The 18,576-nt window shown below is 39.7% G+C and overlaps 1 protein-coding gene across 1 annotated transcript in view; it reads right to left on the minus strand.

The window, feature by feature from the left end:
• Positions 1 to 18,576, minus strand: part of PPP1R1C (protein phosphatase 1 regulatory inhibitor subunit 1C) — a 52,037-nt gene that overhangs the window by 18,555 nt on the left and 14,906 nt on the right. Inside the window, 3 exon segments of the mRNA XM_042468605.1 lie at positions 2,249 to 2,294; positions 2,296 to 2,310; positions 6,557 to 6,597. Coding sequence (XP_042324539.1) covers positions 2,249 to 2,294; positions 2,296 to 2,310; positions 6,557 to 6,597 — 102 coding nt within the window.

Here is an 18,576-nt window from a genome sequence, read left to right on the forward strand (position 1 = left end):
ATATAATCCTTCAGTACAGGATCTTGTACTGAACAGTTATCTCAGTTGCTGTCTGCCTTGCTCTAGAGATAGCTCTGCAATCAATAGCACTCAAATTGATTTTTCCAATGTGCTGCATTCCAGTAAAAACACACACACAAATAGATGATGGAGTAAGCCATTCCCTGCTGAAAGGATTATTGGATGACATCTTGTGGAGGGCAGTGGAGTGCAAGTGGACCCAAAATAAACAGGGGTTGGGGGGGGGGTTGGGAAGGGAAATCCTTATGCTTCCATTTCCAATTGCATGCTGGTGTTACATCAGTCTTATGATATCAAATAGAGGTAGCAAATACTGACTGGAGCATTTGTTTATTTATTTAATTATTGAGTATGTCGGGAACCCAGCTCAGTGGCAAAGCATTTAGAGCTGCAGCGAGCAAATTTCTTGCTGTTGTGATGGCTGTTGCCAAATCTTTGTAGCATTTGCTGAATCTGAGTTGCTAAAGTTTCCATTGAGATTGGATGACATCTGCAGCAGCAAACCATGATGCAGGAGGATGCTGAAGTGTCCTCCTGAACCACAGAACCCTGCAACATCATAGAAGGAAACTAATCCTCTCTTCCTGAAATGATAGGAAGGAAAAGAATACGGAAAAGGTTCAGTGGTATGGATAGTGGTGGGCTCTGCTGGTGCAATTGTGCAGCAGTGATGGGGAGAAGCCCAAAGGATGTGTATTGTCTATTCCTGATTTAGATGGTTTCAAATACAATTCTGAAGAAGATCCAGTAATTTGGTATGTATGTGTGGGGAAAGTGTACTCTTCCATACGTTGTTGGACCACAGCTACCAGCATTGCTCACCACTGGATGTGCTGGCTAAGGCTGGTGGGGACTGCAGTGGAGGGTTATATGCGGTCCACATTGGGTTAACAGGACCAGGAATCAATTCTGCCTCTGACTATGAAACCCCTTTCATTTTTCTTACTGAGATGAATATCTAACATTAAAGAACAACCACTGGTGAGCACTCTCTGGCTTTGGTCAGTCAACCAATTATGAATCAACATTAGCATTGTCTGGTCCACCATTCCTTAGCTTGCCTACAAGAAAATCACTGAGGCCTATTATTGTCAGAGGCCTTCCAGAAATCAATATATGCTAATCCACAGTAGTCCCCAATGTCTCAAGCTTGTGACACTATAAAAATGGCTTGAATTATTTCTAAGGAACCCATGCTACCTCTTAGTAATCACACCATTCCCTACTTAGTGTGCACAGATTGACTATTTAACAATCTGTTCTGGGACCTTGATACTGACGTTAGGCTGACCAGGTGGTAGTTATACAGGTCCTTTTTTTTATTTTACCTATTTCTGTTATTTTCTGTTATAACACAAGCAAATGGTGAAATCATGAGTGCCAAAGTAATTAGAGCGAGGGGGAGAGACTGAGAGCCCAACATTGAGATAAAGAGATAGAAAGAGAGAGAGAGATTGATGGATTATCTGATCTAATAATTGATAACAACCTCTCTATTCGGTGTGTGTGTGTGTGTGTGTGTGTGTTGAATTGTTCAGTGCATCCCTACCATATCCATTTCCTGTACTTTTACCTATATCATTTCATCTGTACTGTATATGATATGGTTACATTGAACAGTCTTACCATTTTAAATAAACCAGAGCTAAACCCCAAGTTAATAATAACTAGATAGGCTCACCTTTAAAACAGTGCTTTTCAACCTTTAGTCTTCCACATGTTTTGGACTTCAACTTCCAGAAGCCCTAGGCAGCATAGCCATTGGTGATGGATTCTGAGAGCTGAAGTCCAAAGCAACTGAAAAACCAAAGTCTGAGAACTGGTGCCTTAACATATGGATCTGGAAGGTCTACAAAGCATAGGCCACTGGGCACACTTCTTCCTATCATGTTTCCCCCTTACTGTTGATGTTTTTTTTTTTTCAATTTTATTTTTCCTTTTAAAAGCCAAGACTCCAACTCCCTATGTTCTCCCTATGGCTTTCTGGTTATCTCTAGAAAATTTATTGGGCATATTAATCCGCATTGGGTCACAGTGAGGAACAAGATAACAATAGCAAGTACAGATCTGGTTTAAGTCCCATGTCAGTCAGATGAGAAATGGACCTAATTTTCACCCCAATATGTCAAGCAAGCTGCTTGATGATGTGGAAATGTTTCTTTTTACACCTTGTTATGACCAAGGAAATAAGGCAGGAGCATGATAATGAACAGTACCTGGACAGTACCTTTCATGGCAGGAGGGGTATAGACGCTCTGCTTCCTCTGTTTGGGGGGAGGCATTCTGTGACTAAAACAAATAAAAAGAATTAATGTTTTAGCACAACTTGGAGCGAAGATATAAAAGTTAATCAGGAAATTTCTAAGAAATCTGCATTTTTCTCTATGTATATACATACTGAGCACATTTTTTTGCAGCTTAGTTACTAAACAGAGGGCCGGTACATACTGGTAGGAAGTGGCTTGGCGGCGGTGATACTAGCGGTTGGGAGCGCACATCAACAGCATGCTCCTGAGCCCTAGTACAGGCAGACTGTGGCATCATGACACCCTCCTGTCCATACGAATGGGTGCCATGATGACACTGACGGCATGCAGCGTCCAGATGTCACTTCCAGGAAGTGATATCATGGCAGTGCCATTTCTCCTTTATGGTGCCGCAAAAAGAAGCTGCTTAGAGTGGCATCTTTTTGGTAGCATGTCGGTACTGCGCGGTGTGGCTGCTGTGGCACAGAAAAGCGGGAAAGACAGGCGGCACAGAGCTGCCCGTCTGTACCGAGCCTTAGTTACTCATGCTGTTCTTCATTTGTGTTTTGTTTACCTATATTTTACAGCTGAGCTGAAATGTAGGATACTTGTATGAGAAATATTTGATTGCCACAGAAGCTTCCCTCTGACTGCTATGGATGAAATCAGTATTCATCCCTTCAGAGTAAGAATAATGTTGATCTAAGAAACTTTGCTTCACTCATCTAGCAATTGGCTTTGTCATCATTGTAGAGTTAAATCTGACTGGCAACACAGTGTTCAGATGTCATCAGTACAAAGACATAGCCATGTTAGCCTGGAAAATTGGTATGCAAAGGGATCCTGTAGCATCTTTGAGACTAAGTGGCAAAAAAGATGGGCGGAAGGGGGGGGGGGCTTGAAGCTGCTCCTTTCAAAGATGGATTGGAGCTGTGGTGAACATACTCAGTGGCCTAATCCACCTTGAAGCCAGCCAAAAAAGGAGTGGCAAAATTCCTCTCCTTTTCCGGCCAGTTTTCCTGTCCTACCATGACCCCGTGATGGCTTCATGACGGTCTGGCAATGTACAGTGTGTAAACATGGCACCACCAGAGTGTCATGAAGCCACCCATATCTAGGCAGCCAGGCAGCTTCAAGATGTTTAAGGAGGGAGGGGTGGCTCCTAAATGCCATGGCTCCAAGCCACCAGGAAGTTGGTTTTTAGAGCCAGGCTATTCCAGCCCTTCCTGAAAGAAAGCAGCTGGTAGCATGAACTTTCGTAGACTTAGGCTTACTTCCTTTGCTTACTGATGTCATCAAGTTTTTTATGTGGTTCTTCTTCCCAGGAATAAGAAGGCACAACATACACAAAACAAGTTAAAATGAACAACACACCAGGAGACAAAACTGTCAGTGAACTTGGTCACCCAAGAAGAGTGGCTAAATATCTTGTCACATCCTCCGTATTATTGCCCATGAAAGCCCAGATTCTACTTTAGCACAGTCTTAGCATATTTCTTCCTTCTGTAAACTAATCTGTAGGCTATTAATGTCGAGAAATAAGTAATAGAAGAAATATAATATTTTGCTATGGGGCTGCTTGAATTAGAAGATGCTTTACTTTATGGTTGAAACAATGAACTACCACATGTATTGGGCTAATGCCAAAATTGTATGTGATAGAGAGTGCCAACTATAGGTTTTCTTTCTATTTCTGAAGGGTTAGGAAAAAATTAATCTGATGATAGTTTAAATGAAAGTGTTGTCCAAAACTGTATGAAGAAAAGACATAGAATCTGTAACTCAGAAATCTGAGAGCAAACTGGATCTTTATAACACCAGAGTGCCACAACTTTAAAATAAAACTGCAGTCCTATGCGCATGTTCTATGTGAGTCTCACTAAGCTGTACTGAGTATTTCTGTTCTTCTGTGCCTTCAAGTCATTTCCAACTTATGGGGACCCTAAAATGACTCTATCATGGGGTTTTCTGGGTCTGAGAAAGGGTGACTTGCCCAAGGTCACCAAGTGGGTTTCAATGACCTAGTAAGGATTAAAACCCTAGTTTCCAGAGTAATACTCCAATGCTTAAACCACTACACCACACTGGCTCCGTACAAAACTATGATATTATCATTTATTGTGAGCAATCATTATTTTAAAAGATGCCTTCACCAGAGATCAGTTTGGTGGTATTCTTAAAATCTATCTAGTTACAGATTAATGTGAAATAGTAAATGTTCAGACTATTTTTAAATCTGAAAAATAGTCTTTCTCATTTTCTCTGGGTTTTATTTTCTATTACATATATAAACAGTCTATTTTTAACATACCTAGTCTAATCAATGGGTTCTGGGCAGAACTATAAGTCTGTGTATAATAATAAAGTGGTTCATAATATTTTATGGTAATGGATGGAAAGAGGGAATTTATGAATAAATTATTGTGTAAAGTTAGAGAGTGCTGATTATATCTATTGCATGGTGGGATGTTGCTCTTGACTACTCAGTGTTTTTCAATGCTTGGAGCTAAATCTGAAAAGGAAAAAAATCAGTACTGGACATAGCTATTTCAAGCAATGGTGGTGTGTCTGATTTTCTAAAGAAGACTAAAGAGAATTGGAACACAGATAAAGATACAGAAATGGAAGGAAATCATCTTAGTTAGGGGTGCCTATCATTGTGTCAAGGGCCTCCATTTCTGAGCCAAGGTAGGTTGGCATGGGGTGTGTGTGGCTTTATTGCCTAACATTTACACAGTAGACAATTAGCATGAAGATTAAGAAGACAGAATGAAAGGAAAGCATTTTATGATAAACAGAAGCAAGATTTCTGGGTGCAGGAAAAAAGTGAGAAAGAAAACATTTCAAAGAAAGGGTTTTACAACCATAAACATGCAGAACTTGAAGCCACCTCACTTCAGATCTTTAACGTCTCTAATTCTTGCTTACTACAGAACAATATAATAACATTTGAGTAAACATAGGTGGAAGCAAGTGTAATTACCTGAATCCTAGTGCCTCACACAAAGCACAGGAATTGGAGAAAGCTTCATAAAATGTGCCCTGGGATTAGGAAATGGGGCCTGGTACACACTGCCGGAAAGCGGTGATCTGGGGGCGATCTTAGGGCTTGGGAGTGTGGAGCGACCGCATGCTCCTAAACCCTACTATGCACCGGCGATGCCATCATGGCTCAGCTCGATCCACATGAGGGCTGCCATGATGATGCAGTTGTGCACGAGTGCGCCATTGGTGCACTCATGGCAGCTGCCACGCATACTAAAAAGAATCTGCTTTCAGCAAGTTTTTTTAATCCTGACGTAGGCTATTTGCTTGCTGCAGCCTCCGTCAGGAGTAAAAACAGGTGGCTCCAGCCCACCCTTTTGGGGCAGTCTGTCGAGGCCCTGAGTCTCATAATCTCATTCACTCACTTTCTTTCTTCTTTTCTGCAGCTGCAGTGTGCTTAAATAAATGAAATTTAAACAGATAGCATCTCTGGAAACAATGTGTTTGTCTTTCTGTGTCATGAAGAGCTAATAAATCTTTGTGTGCAGTCCAGTATCAGTTCAGGTTGCTCTGGAGGGAAGTTTGCTTTACTGCTAAAAAGTATCATAGCTGGTCTGGTGAGCTTATATTTGTCAGAATTCACTGGACATCCCTCATGCATATAAGGATTGTCTACTATCAGAAAAACCCACACTCCTGTATATACATGTGAGTCCCTACACAGAGTGTGCATTTAAGACTAGACAGCAGTGATTCCCAAACTTTGGTCCTCCAGGTATTTTGGACTTCAACTCCCAGAAAGCCCTGCTAGGTTGATCAAAGGGCAGGAATTCTGGGAACTGAAGTCCCAAACAATTCTGGAATAACAAAGTTTGGACTAGAGCCACTCATAGGTTGCGCCACCCAGGTCTACCCCTAAAGATACCCTAAATATAATTTTAAATAATTAAATAAAATAGCATGAAGAGATGTATCAAGAAGCCTCCTCTGAGGGCAAAAACATATCCTGATCAATTAAATTAACCAATTGCAAATAATGCAGAGATGGAGAAATTTTACCTGCCTTCAGGAGAGACTGAAATGAGCTAAGCTGTATTATGTAGAGACTCACACCTGTGAGTGGGTGTTTGGAGATCATAAAACTAACATTTTTCAATTAATTATATTTTGCATCATATTAGCAATTCTCTCACTACACACTAGTATATCCTACAAGAGCATTTAGGAAGTATTTTTAATTATACAACAGTACAATACAAACAGTGATGCTATAGCAATTTAAAACTAAAGTGTAATTAACTTACATCATCTTGGGAGTTGTTGTTCATTCTTTTTTCATCTATTTCTATAGAACAGAGAAAAGACAATTAGAGATGTCTGCCGTGAAATAAACTTCACTGAATTCAATAGGGCAAATGCCCCAGTGTTGTTACTTTTGTGTCCTTCCTTTCCTCCAATAAGCCACAGATGGCTCTTTTCCTCACCACAACCTTGTGAGGTAGGTCAGACTGACAGACAGTGAAAAACCCTTTGGGATGGTCTGTATAGCCCCATAGTTTCTCAGATAATCATTTAAGGCTTTAAGAAGGGTGTTTTTTAAAAACCTTCTTGTAAAGCAGGGATGGGAATCTTGCAGCCTTTCACATGCTGTTTGATGGCAGTTTCCAACAGCTCTGGCCAGTATGGTATAGAAAGCTGGGGATTTTAATCTAACAACATCTGGACAGTAGCATGATTCCCACCTCTATTCTAAATATATTACCCGACATTTAAAATGTCCAATGGAGATCTCTATCTCTCTCATACACACACACCAATGATGACTTCAGAATTTACGCTTTTCTGCCCCTTCAGGTATAATGATTATTCAGGCCACATATCTCTATTTTTTTAAAACAAACAAACAAACAAACAACCACGATTTCAAATTACATTTTTCTCACTCATTTTTTGAATGACCATCCAGCTGACAGTGGTGATGGTGGTTGTGTGCCCTCAAGTCATTTCTGACCTATGGTGACCATAAGGTGAATGTATCATGGGGTCTCCTTGGCAATACTAGTTCAGTGGGGTTTTTCCCTTGCCTTCTTCTGAAGGCTGAGAGAATGTGACTTGCACAAGGTCACCCAGTGGGGTCCCATGGGAGTCCTAGTCCAATACTCAAACCGCTAAACCACACAAATCATTTACTTGACTTTGTCCCATGGTCAAGCTTTCTTAATTAGTTAGCAATTATCAAATAGATTAAATAGTTTATCCACAAATAAAATGTTTTACTGTGGGAAACTGTACGTTAATTTACAATTAACGTACATAGATCTGCATCTTTCTGCAGCCTTACAAATACCATGCATTGAAAAATGCTAGCCATATTCTGTTTATCAGTGAATGGACAATGTATCATCTTTGCTTAGAAGTGATTTACAATGCTTAGAATTATTTGACTGGGCAAGCTACTTTGATCTCAAGAAATAACATTATTATATACATTGGAATACATTAAACTATAAAAGAGTTGCAATCAGATATGAAACGAAACTTTTCCCACTTGATGAGAGTGACATCCTTTCCTGAAGAGGAGTGGGATATCCTGGAGGGTACAAAATATCATTCTGCATCTGGAGAATTGTCCATTTATTCCTGTCGTCCACTTCCTCTTTTTAAATATTTATTAATTATGAAAACAAATGTCCACTTCTACCATGAGTTGATTTTTTTTCTTGAAAAAAAATTATTACTTAATCCTCTCAAAAGCCCAGGTTGAAAGAGTAGCTGGCCCCAGGTCTCCCAGGCTGCATCCGCAATGTAGAAATAATCCAGTTTGACACCACTTTAACTGCCATGGCTCAATGCCATGGAATTCTTGGATCAGTAGTTTGTTGTGGCACCCAAGCTCTCTGACAGAGAAGGCTAAATGTCTCAGAAAACCACAGTTCCTAGAATTCCATAGCACTAACCATGCAGGTAAAGTGGTATGAAACTGGATTATTTCCGCAGTGTGGATGCTGCCTCAGTGAGCTTCATGGTTCAGAGGGTATTAGGATCCCACAACTCCCAGTCCAAAACTCTCAACACTACATCACATTTTTGACTTCCTTTTTGTGTCATGATCATAACAATAAGGGGACTACTCCCTTTTTAAATCTCCACATAAAGACCCTATTGGTATTTTGCAAAAATAAGGAAGTATTTTTATTTCAATAAACTAATCTCCCCCTTGACCATATTTTGTGTCTGTGTAGCTGCTGTTGTCTCGCTATAGTGAGATATCTCTCTGCCTCTTGATAAGAAGAGCCCAGATGATGATAATAATAAAAAAATCTTGGTGCTTATCAGTCCCTGGCACCAAGTAATAAAGCTGCACGACTATTGTAATAGGAAACCATCCGTATTGAAAATGATGTGTAAATAGTTTGCTGGAATTGAGGAAGGTTGTTTCTATGGTGCTGTCTTGCAATGAATGACGCCACTTGAGGGGAAAAAAAGATACAAAGTTCAGCTATAAAATTATCAAATGCACTCCCAGATAGCTCCATTTACAAGCAGTCCAACATACCCAAAGACATTCAACACCAATTGGTTGGTTAGAAGCAGCAATGCCACAGCTCTCCTTCAAGAAGTACTCATTTCTGAAGAGCTGCCTCTCTGTTTGAACCAGTACTGGCATTCTGTCTGATATATAATGTAGACCTGGCTACAAGTACTTAGAACATATTCTAACATAATGTAACATGGCATAATACTTTGGGTTGTTTTTTTTATTTGTAAGCTGTTTTAACTTTGCTTTTGTGGCAGAAAAATAGAATATAAATGTCCCAATAAATATAAAAACATTTCACACTTCCAGCTCTGCTAATGCAGAGCATGGGATGCAGAGGGCCATCCAGCCCAGTATTTGATTAAGGTTTATCCAGGCCAGTGTTTGCTGTTATGACTGACAGCAACTCTCTGGGTCTCAGGCAGAAGATAGGCCCAGTACCATTATTGAATACTTTCATCTAAAACAGGAAGGTCTTCAAGTCTTCTTCTAGAGCAGTTAAAAAGGGAGAGCAAGGAAACATTCCTTAGTTTCTGTAGGGAAGTATGTGAATGCAGGCTGGGAGAGATTCTTCTGCCAATGGATGAATGTGAAAAGGAAGAGTGTATGGATGGCTGTGAACCAACTTTGCCTCCACTAACCATCTGCCTCAGCCCTGCTCATCATCTGTATGTCACACTAGGTCACAGGAATTGCCCAACCTTTTGCTACTTGGTGGAAAGAATGAGATGGTAGATTTTTTGCAGATCAGTTATGAAAACTGGGTGGCCTGGCTAATAAATTTTACTCCACCACTTTGAAAGTGCCCTCTAATAGAGAAAGTGGGCTAATGCAGAGGGCACAGATTTGATTGAACAAATGGGGCCTTGGTATCTGCTGCGGTTTGATTCAAGCATCCCCCTTGGATTACAAAATCTGTGGATGCTCAAGTCCCATTAAATACAATGTGGTAGTAAAATTGTGTCCCTTATATAAAATGGCAAAATCAAGGATCCACAGGACCAACTGTATGCCATACAAAGCTTTGTCCTTCAACAGTGGAAAATAAGGAGGGGACATTTAAGAAGTTTCTACTTCTGTCCTCAATATCTGTCCCTTACTCAGCCTCATGGTAGTGGCCTTCAAGTACAAAACAAACCAAAGTAAAAGGAAAGCTCCCCACATCCTGTGTTTGTTTCAGTAGCAGACATTCAGTTATCACAACTTATTGAAAAAGAGATTGTATGATAACAGAATATTTACTTTATAATGAAAGGAAATGCATTAACTAGTGGCTAAAAATTAATGCCTCTGATTGATATTTCCATTGGGTTCCCACCCTCCTTGATCCTAGTGACGTCATGGAATGATATGCACATAAATGATCTTATCTTATGTAAAGACTCATAAAGATAAGGAGGTTATATAGAGTATAAATTACAACGAGCATGCCAATTAGGAGTACTTCTACTTCCACAATCAATACACTAACCATTGGCTAATTAAATTTGGCAAAATAAATCAACAAGAAGGGGAACGAGGAGCAAAAAATGAGTGCTGAGGTAATTCCCTTGTGAGACATGAGGAAAAAAGAACTCCTCATCTCTGGAATCAATGTCTCCAAACTACCAATTACCTTCAGACTTTACTGGTTTCTGCTTTCAGTATTATCTCCTTACACATATTAATCCCCAAGTGAGCAAACAAGACCTCCAAAATGATATCCTGGACAAATTAAATCTACCCTTACACTACAATTTGGAGGAAAACATTTCAATATTCTTCCTTGGTAAATATTTAATTTATTTTCATGTTTAAATATTTATAAGGTTTTATCCCATAGAATCTAATTTACTCCCTGGTGTAGAATATTGACATTAGCAGGATGCAGTTAAATGGTTTTCTGCTGTCACTTCACATGCCAAGAAAAGCAACATGTACAGCTTGGGGGAAATGGGAGAGAAAACTGGAGCTACAACTGTTGGTGGAATTGTTGGACCTTGCTTGTTTGTTTTATTTTTAAAGTTAGTGTTTGACCATATGGATCCTAGAAGGGAAAGGCTATGCATAGTTTTCTATATTTGCTCTCTAATCAATATCACTTTCTAATCAAGATCTCCATTAATAGCTAAGGAAAAAACTACCCTATATACTTGACTATAAGTCAATCTCATGTACAAGTCGAGGTACATTTTGGGGCCAAAATTATGTATTTTGGTATGACCAGTGATGGTCAAGGATAAAACTTAGGGACACGTAACAATGGATGTAAAGGATGAAGCAAAGGAAAATGATGGCAAAGAATTTGCAAACTTCTGGCAGGCATAACTGTTTGTGCTCACCCTAAAAGCTGGATGGGTTATGGATGAGGAAAGAGTAAGTACAGCAAATCATGGCTGTGTGATGTGTGAGGAAAGTTACCATGCATTGGGGGGGGGGACGATGAAAGGATCACGAAAGTATGAAAAGGAAAAGCAATGAAAATGGTGACTAGGGTGCAAAACACATGGCAGAAATAATCCAGTTTCTTAGTGTTAGAGAATCCTAGGAACTGTAGTTTGTTGTGACACCAGAGCTCTCTGACAGAGTGGCTAAATGTCTGACAAAACTACAGTTCTTAAAATTCCCTAACACTGAGCTAGAACAGTTAAAGAGGTCTCAAACTGGATTATTTCTGCAGCATGTTTTGGATCTATTTTAGCAGTGAGGATAGTTTATCTTTAATGTGATAACTCTGCCTGATTTTAACTCAGATAAACTGACAAACATATACAAAAGTCTTATTCAAATTCTTCAAAGCCTGATTTCTCTTGGTGCTCATTTGAAGCGAAACGTCAAAGAGCTGCTACCACTGCCATTTTCCCACCCAAACATTCAAAGTGGAGAGAGTAGAGAGGGCAATGTTGTTTTTCTTAAAAAAAAATACTGTGTACCCACATCATACACGGGCACCCTTTATGCAGCTTTCAGCTTATGCTGAAAGCCCCGTGCCATTTCCTGAATGGTGCATGAGCCCGTGGCATGCGCACCGTGGCATGCTGTGAGCATGAGCCCCATTATTCTCAATGGAGCTCGAGCATAGGCAGAATTTGTCTTATGCAGCGGGGTCCGGAATGGATCCCCTGCGTGAGGCAAGGGACCACTGTAGTTAAAGTACAGGACTTAGAATGACCGATGAATCAGTCAACCCGGATTTTTGGGGTCAATTTTTGGACTAACATTTCTAGACTTATACATGAGTATATACAAGTCATTTGGAATCTGGTAGCTATCTGTATCTAAAACAAAGGAAATTTTTTTAATGAATTAACAACCAACAAATGTTCCTGCCACAGAGAGGAGAAGGAGAGAAGGAACTGGGCAGCCATTTTGAGTGGTGTTTGACAGTGGAACACACTCCCTTCTTTGGAGGTCTTTAAACAGAGGCTGGATGACTATCTTTTGGGTATGCTTTGATTGCGATTTCCTGCATGGCAGGGAGTTGGAATGGATGGCCCTTGTGGCCTCTTCCAATTCTACGATTCTATGATTCTATTAAATATGTATCCCTAAGGTAAAGTTAAAACAAACCCATACACAAAATGTTTGGACATATTTGCCAGAACGTGTCTACAGACCCAAATGTGGCACATTAACTCTTGCGACAGAAGAAGGCCTATATGACCAAATGCTACATGTTGCAATTTGTTTTATTTACCTTTTAAAATATATTGATGCACATTTCATGGCTGTTATTTTGTTAATGTTTAGAAGAGTGAAGATGTGAATGTTGCATTGTTGGGAACAGTCTTTACCCTTCTAGATCTGATGGTATAGATTGGGTGATAGCTTTGCTTTTCTCCTCACTGCCCTGCAGCCATTGGACTGTGTCTTGATGGCCCCTCAATATCTAGATGCTGCCTGGCTGTGGGGTTGTATCTCAGCACCATCAAACCTCTGTGTTACTTAGGTGGTCAAAGACAAAGCACAGTGTAAATACAAAGGTAGAGTTTCAACAAATTACTCTTTGAGGACAAATCCATAACACAATTGTTGATAGCTGCAAAAATTTGACACTCACTACAAAGTTTGGAAATGACTTTTTGGATTATAACTCTTAGAATGCACCAGCTATGCTTTTATTCCACAAATTATTGTTCCAAATATAAAAATGCCAGTGTTCTTATTAGCTGTATTCTGGTACAATATGATATGGAACCAACTCCTATTGAACATGTTAATCTACAAAATTAGATGTGTTTGGGATGTATGACACAGATTATTGGAATTCTGCAACCATCTGCTTGCATGAACACTGGTTAATTCTGTTATTATTCTCAACCCTGCTTTATAATTTTGAGTTAAATATGTGGTGATGGTTCATTTACAAATGCAGTTCTACACTTGCTACTGCTTTCATTAGTTGAAGCTTGTTGGTGACTTGCACACATACAACTTTCCCTAGGGGAGCAATTGGACTTTTTACAGATGCAGAGCTGCACATGCAGTAAGCGTGGCACATGCAGTGCTGTTGTGCATTGGATGCACATTCTCAGCCTCTATCTTCTCATATGAGCCTGCCCATCAGACAATGTTTCTGTCATCCATCTTGCATAGGAAACAATGTAAGCCTAAAGCTATTTATGTCCAGGTCACTTGTGGTATAATATCCTGCAGCTGTAAATGTAATCAAACATTTTTGCAGTGCTATGATGGATCATAAGCCATTACCCTAAATTCCTAAAGTGAATGAAATACATTAATAGAATAAATGGGATGGTGTGTGTATGTGTGTGGGGGGTAACAAAGGGGGGAGGGGAAACATATGTGTTGCCTTGTTTAAAGTCTGGAAATTCAGTAGTTGACAAGGACTGGATTTTTTAAAACTGATGTATTCCTTTGTCAGTAGATTTTATAACTAAACCGCAAGCACAAACTTGATATTGAAAGCAGCTGTTATTGGCTTTGCTTGTCCCACACTCTTGTGCCAAAATAAAAATAAAATAAAATAGTGTGAGGATGCCTTCCTCAGTGTTACTGAAAGCAACACTGAAGTTACAAGAGATGGCTTTCTCCTACTTTTCATCCACAATTCTGCTTGAATCCTGGAACCTAGTTATGCTGAAGAAGCATCAGAGGAGAAAGAACTAGGCTATATTTTAATTAGAGCAAGATTGCAATATTTGGTCTAAAATTAGAAACTACTTCTCTGACATAATCACAGCATTGTTCTCTAGGTCTGCAGCTAACCTGCATCCAGTTTCTGAACGAAATGCTTCCCAGGTGGACCTAAATATTTCCTGGTGCACTCTGGATTGATTTGACTCAGCTGCTTCCTACAAGGGATCTGAACAGCCTGAATCTTCCAGCTACAAATTTTCCATCAAGGCACAACACACACTCATATGCTGCTTGATGGAAGATCTAAAGATGAGCATGCATGTGTATGCACCTATTCCACTTTTCTAAATTTTTAATCAATGCTCCAAAACAGTCAATGGAAAAAAAAATCTCCTAGCCTTGTTTTTGAATTTGTCCCATAGTGAGCCAGTTTATTCAAACTTGTCAGCATAAACGGATTAGTCATCACCCTGTTGTGCAGAATGTTGCAATGCTCCTTCGACATCTGTTCTTGATATAATTTGGTTTGGTGGAGAAAACTTTCCGAACAATGGAAAAAAATATTTCAGAGAAAGCCAAGGGAATATCCAGAAACCACCTGCTAGAGTTTAAAACATTTAACTCTGGGCTTTACTTGGAATGGATTCAGAGAGGGATGGGGAGGAAATTGGTTCAGTTCATATTTTAGTACAAACATGCTTAATTATTCACTTTAAAATCAAAATATGAACTGAAACGCATCCATCTTTTGAAAGTTCTTCTTTGCATTTTGTAATAGAATTCTTCAGTCCAAAAATGTGTGCAAAATGCATATGCCAGGGGAAATTTAATGGATCCATTCATGAAAATCATGCTAATATGTGCTGTGTTAAGGAAAATTGCTTGCTAAAAATGAAAGGCATACAATTTTTACAAACTGTACCATACAAATCACAAAAAGCATGCAAATTTTCTTGCAAATTTCAGCAATAAAAATTAGAAACAGACAGAAACTGAAGTACACATATTCACATGCACACACACATCCATCATTAGATGCTATGAAAATTGTTACCATCCTGTTTCATTACAGGGGCTGGGGTGAATTTGTTCTTAAGAATAGCTTCCTAGGTGGGGGAGTGACAATTCCCAGGGATTGAGAGGCTGCACTGACCTCCCAGTGGATGTTGCCTGGCTCCACTCCTATCATACACAACACAATACAACAAAACACATTTTACTGGTTTTACTGCCCTGCATGGTCTCCTATGCGCCTTAGAAGGTGCGGGGGGGGGGGGGATTTCATCACTTTTGTTTGTTTGTTCCCCAGCACTGTTTTGGGTTGAAGAGATGCCTTTTTCTAAGCATGAAGTAAAAATAGAAGTCAACATCTCATTTATGTCATGATTAAAAGAAGATGTCATATCATCTTAAAATGATGAGGATGGGAGAATATGATGAAATTCCCTGCTAGAGTCCACTATGGATTATGGGAGGGGGCTTCTTTTCCCATCCATCCATCCATCCATCCATCCATCCATCCATCCATCCATCCATCCATTTTTCCCCCAGAATGCTGGGCGATTTTAGAGCTACCAAAAGTGGCATTGTAGCTATATAGGCTGAAATAGCCCCACTTTCCAGTCTTCTTGCCTAGACTAGTAACCTATGTGAGAATCACTGGATGAATCCTATTGCATGCCCTACCCTTTGGCTGATTTACTCAGGCAAGATTCCACATGAATTGAATAGAAGATGCCAGGGAGTAAAGGTGGAACCTCTGGCATGCAAAGTACATAGTGTACTGATGAAAAATTGTCCTTCCCCTTCTCAGTGTTCACAATATGAAGCAAGGTATTCTTTAAGACTGCACAAAAGGTGAATATGCTAAGCACTCCCATGTTTAGCCAGCCTGCAAAAGATGCCCTCTCCATACCATCTTAACTGAGGACAGAAACAACAAAATGTAGGCATCTTACTAACATCTCTATTTTTTCTCCTGTTTGGTAAGTAACAGAAGAAGCCAGTGGAGCTTTGAATGCTTGCCACAAGTATATTGTGCATTTTGGTTGGCCAATAAAGGTATCACTGTCTGATGGATTTTTGTGGATTTTTGAATTTACTAAATGGCCAATGCAGCTACCCCTGCATTTTTGCTGGACTCTCATGTTGGTTAGGGGTTCTGATGCATAGAGATTGCTATGTTTACATGACCTTAGAAATATGCCCTGCCATGCTCTAAATAACTTGTGTTCAGGCTAATTGGAAGGCCACATTGTGCCATAAATGTCTGCTTTGGCTTTGGGATCTGTGGGAGATGCTTTTCTCTCAGTCTTGTCACATTCAATGGCAGGTATGGTGAAGACATGAAATAAGAGCCCAAGGTTTCCAGGTCTCAGGAGTATTGTCTGAAATGTTAGAAAAGTGCTCTGTCTCTGGTTCTCTGGCTAACCCTGAGAGAAATCCTAATAATAGTTTTTTAAAAAAATAAAATAAATAAAAATGGTTTGTATTTTTAACTGATTTAAATTTTTTGATAGTTAAATCACTTTTTAACTTCTTATTTTGTGATTTCTGAAACTATTTTTATCTCTTGTAAATTGCCCAGTGTCCTTACTTGTACCCTTTCCTTTAAAAAAAGACTAAAAATGGCAAAACACAATTATCTCTATTACCCTCAAATTATTCAGTTAACACAAAACATTTAATGTTTCTCAACCTGTTAACATTATTGAAAATTCACTACTAAAATTAGGATTATTACAATTTGTGTTGAGTATTATAATAAATTAAGGTAACAAATTCTCTTTTAATGAATTGGTTTTATTAGAGCAAATATCCCAGTCACTATTCCTTATGCACACATGTTTGTAGAGGCCAAATCTCCTGGCAGTCTTTACATCATTTAGTGTGTCGGACGCTCAGTGTCTCCTTGGAAATAAAGGCTGAGGAAGTCAAGTAGTTTCCTCTTATCATTTCTGGGAAACTGCTCTTACATTAAAAGAATTGAGCCAGGGCAGCCACTCCATTTTCAGTGCAGCATCGAAACAGAATGTCTCCCATTTACATCAACAGTGACAGATTCTCCTGCTTCTCCTGTGAAATTTGTCAGGCAGGATTACGAATGAATAGCCCTGGACATAACTTGCAAAACTCAAACATAAACTCAAAACTCTAGGCCTGCATCTGCACTGCAGAAAAAATTCAGGTTGAAATGACTTTAACTATCATGGCTCAATGCTATTGAATCCTGGGAATTGCTGCTTGTTATGGCAGCAGGGCTCTCTGACAGAGAAGGCTAAATGTCCCACAGAACTACAGTTCCCAGAATTCCATAGCATTGAGCCATGGCAGTTAAAGTGGATTATTTTTTGCAGTGAGGATTGCAGCAGCCCAAGCTGACAACACTGCTGAGGGGAGGAAGAAAGGTATCAGATAGGTACTTTGGATAGCTCCTTTAAAGTTCAAACTGAAACCTGGTGCAAATTCAGAGCCTGGAAGATTAGGCTTCAGTAGCATAAGTGCTAATCATATAAATCATTTAATATGATGAGTTACCTTTAATTAACCTTACTGAAACATTAATATTGGGCTAGGCTGTGTGATTTACAGAAATGGCATGTTGGTTGTCACTCCTAATATTTGGGAAATGTATTTTGTTATTGGCTTCTCCAAAGGACTGTTTTGGTGCTTTTCAAGTTACTCCCCTCTAACATGGATTTCCTCCTGTTGCTGTGTGCTTTCAAGTCATTTTCAGCTTATATTGATCCTAGGGCAAATGTATCATGGAGGTTTCCTGGCAAGACTGATTCAGAATGTGTTTGCCTTTGTCTTGCACTGAGGCTGAGAGAGTGTGACTTGTCCAATGTCACCCAGTAGGTTTCCATGGCCAAGCAGAGATATAAACCTTGACCTCCAGCTTCCATCCATCCCACCCAAAGGGGCCAATGATCAAGGAGGGATGGAGCTAGAATTGAGGCTCATCTGGAAGGCCACCTAGCCGGATTGGGAGAGACCAGGGACTAAAAGTAGAGGACAATTGTCATATAACTGGCTGCATGTGGTGCATATGTATAAATGTGCTTTGACTATAGCATCAAGTACCTAGTGTGATGTTACACTGATCCTGAGAATATAACCATACCTGTGAACAGATGTGTGCAAGTTAGCCAAGAGTGTAGTAGTGTAGTGCAGTAGTTTCAGCATTGGATTAGGACTCTAGAGACCAGGGTTCAAATGTCCACTTGGCCATGGAAACTCATTGGGCAACTTGGCAAGTCATATTCTCTCAGCCTCAAAGGAAGGCAATAGCAAACCCCCTCTGAATGATAAGACCACCTTAAAGTTGCCATAAGCTGGAAACCTGAGGGCACACAACAAGAACAGTCACATAACTTTCAAACCTACTCAGTATAAGGAGGCAGTGTGTGAGTGTGTGTGTTGTGTATTGTACCTTTACTCAACATCACTACTCTGGTCAAAGCAGAAACAACACCCTTTTTTGTATGTAATAGGATTTCTTTCAGGATAAAGATCATTTTTGTGCAACTGGAAACCATTAGGATGTTGTTCACCTAATGTAAAACATTCTTTACCTTCGGAGCAAGAACAATTCAGGGGGGGAAAGGTCTAACATTACTTAATGGCTATGAAATATTGTAAAGCTTTTATACAAAATGGAAAAGGAGCATCAGCAACAGAGAAGAGGGATGGATGCTTTCAGAGTAG

The sequence above is a fragment of the Sceloporus undulatus genome, chromosome 1 (genome assembly GCF_019175285.1).
Source record: "Sceloporus undulatus isolate JIND9_A2432 ecotype Alabama chromosome 1, SceUnd_v1.1, whole genome shotgun sequence".
In the NCBI taxonomy this organism is placed as follows: Eukaryota; Metazoa; Chordata; class Lepidosauria; order Squamata; family Phrynosomatidae; genus Sceloporus; species Sceloporus undulatus.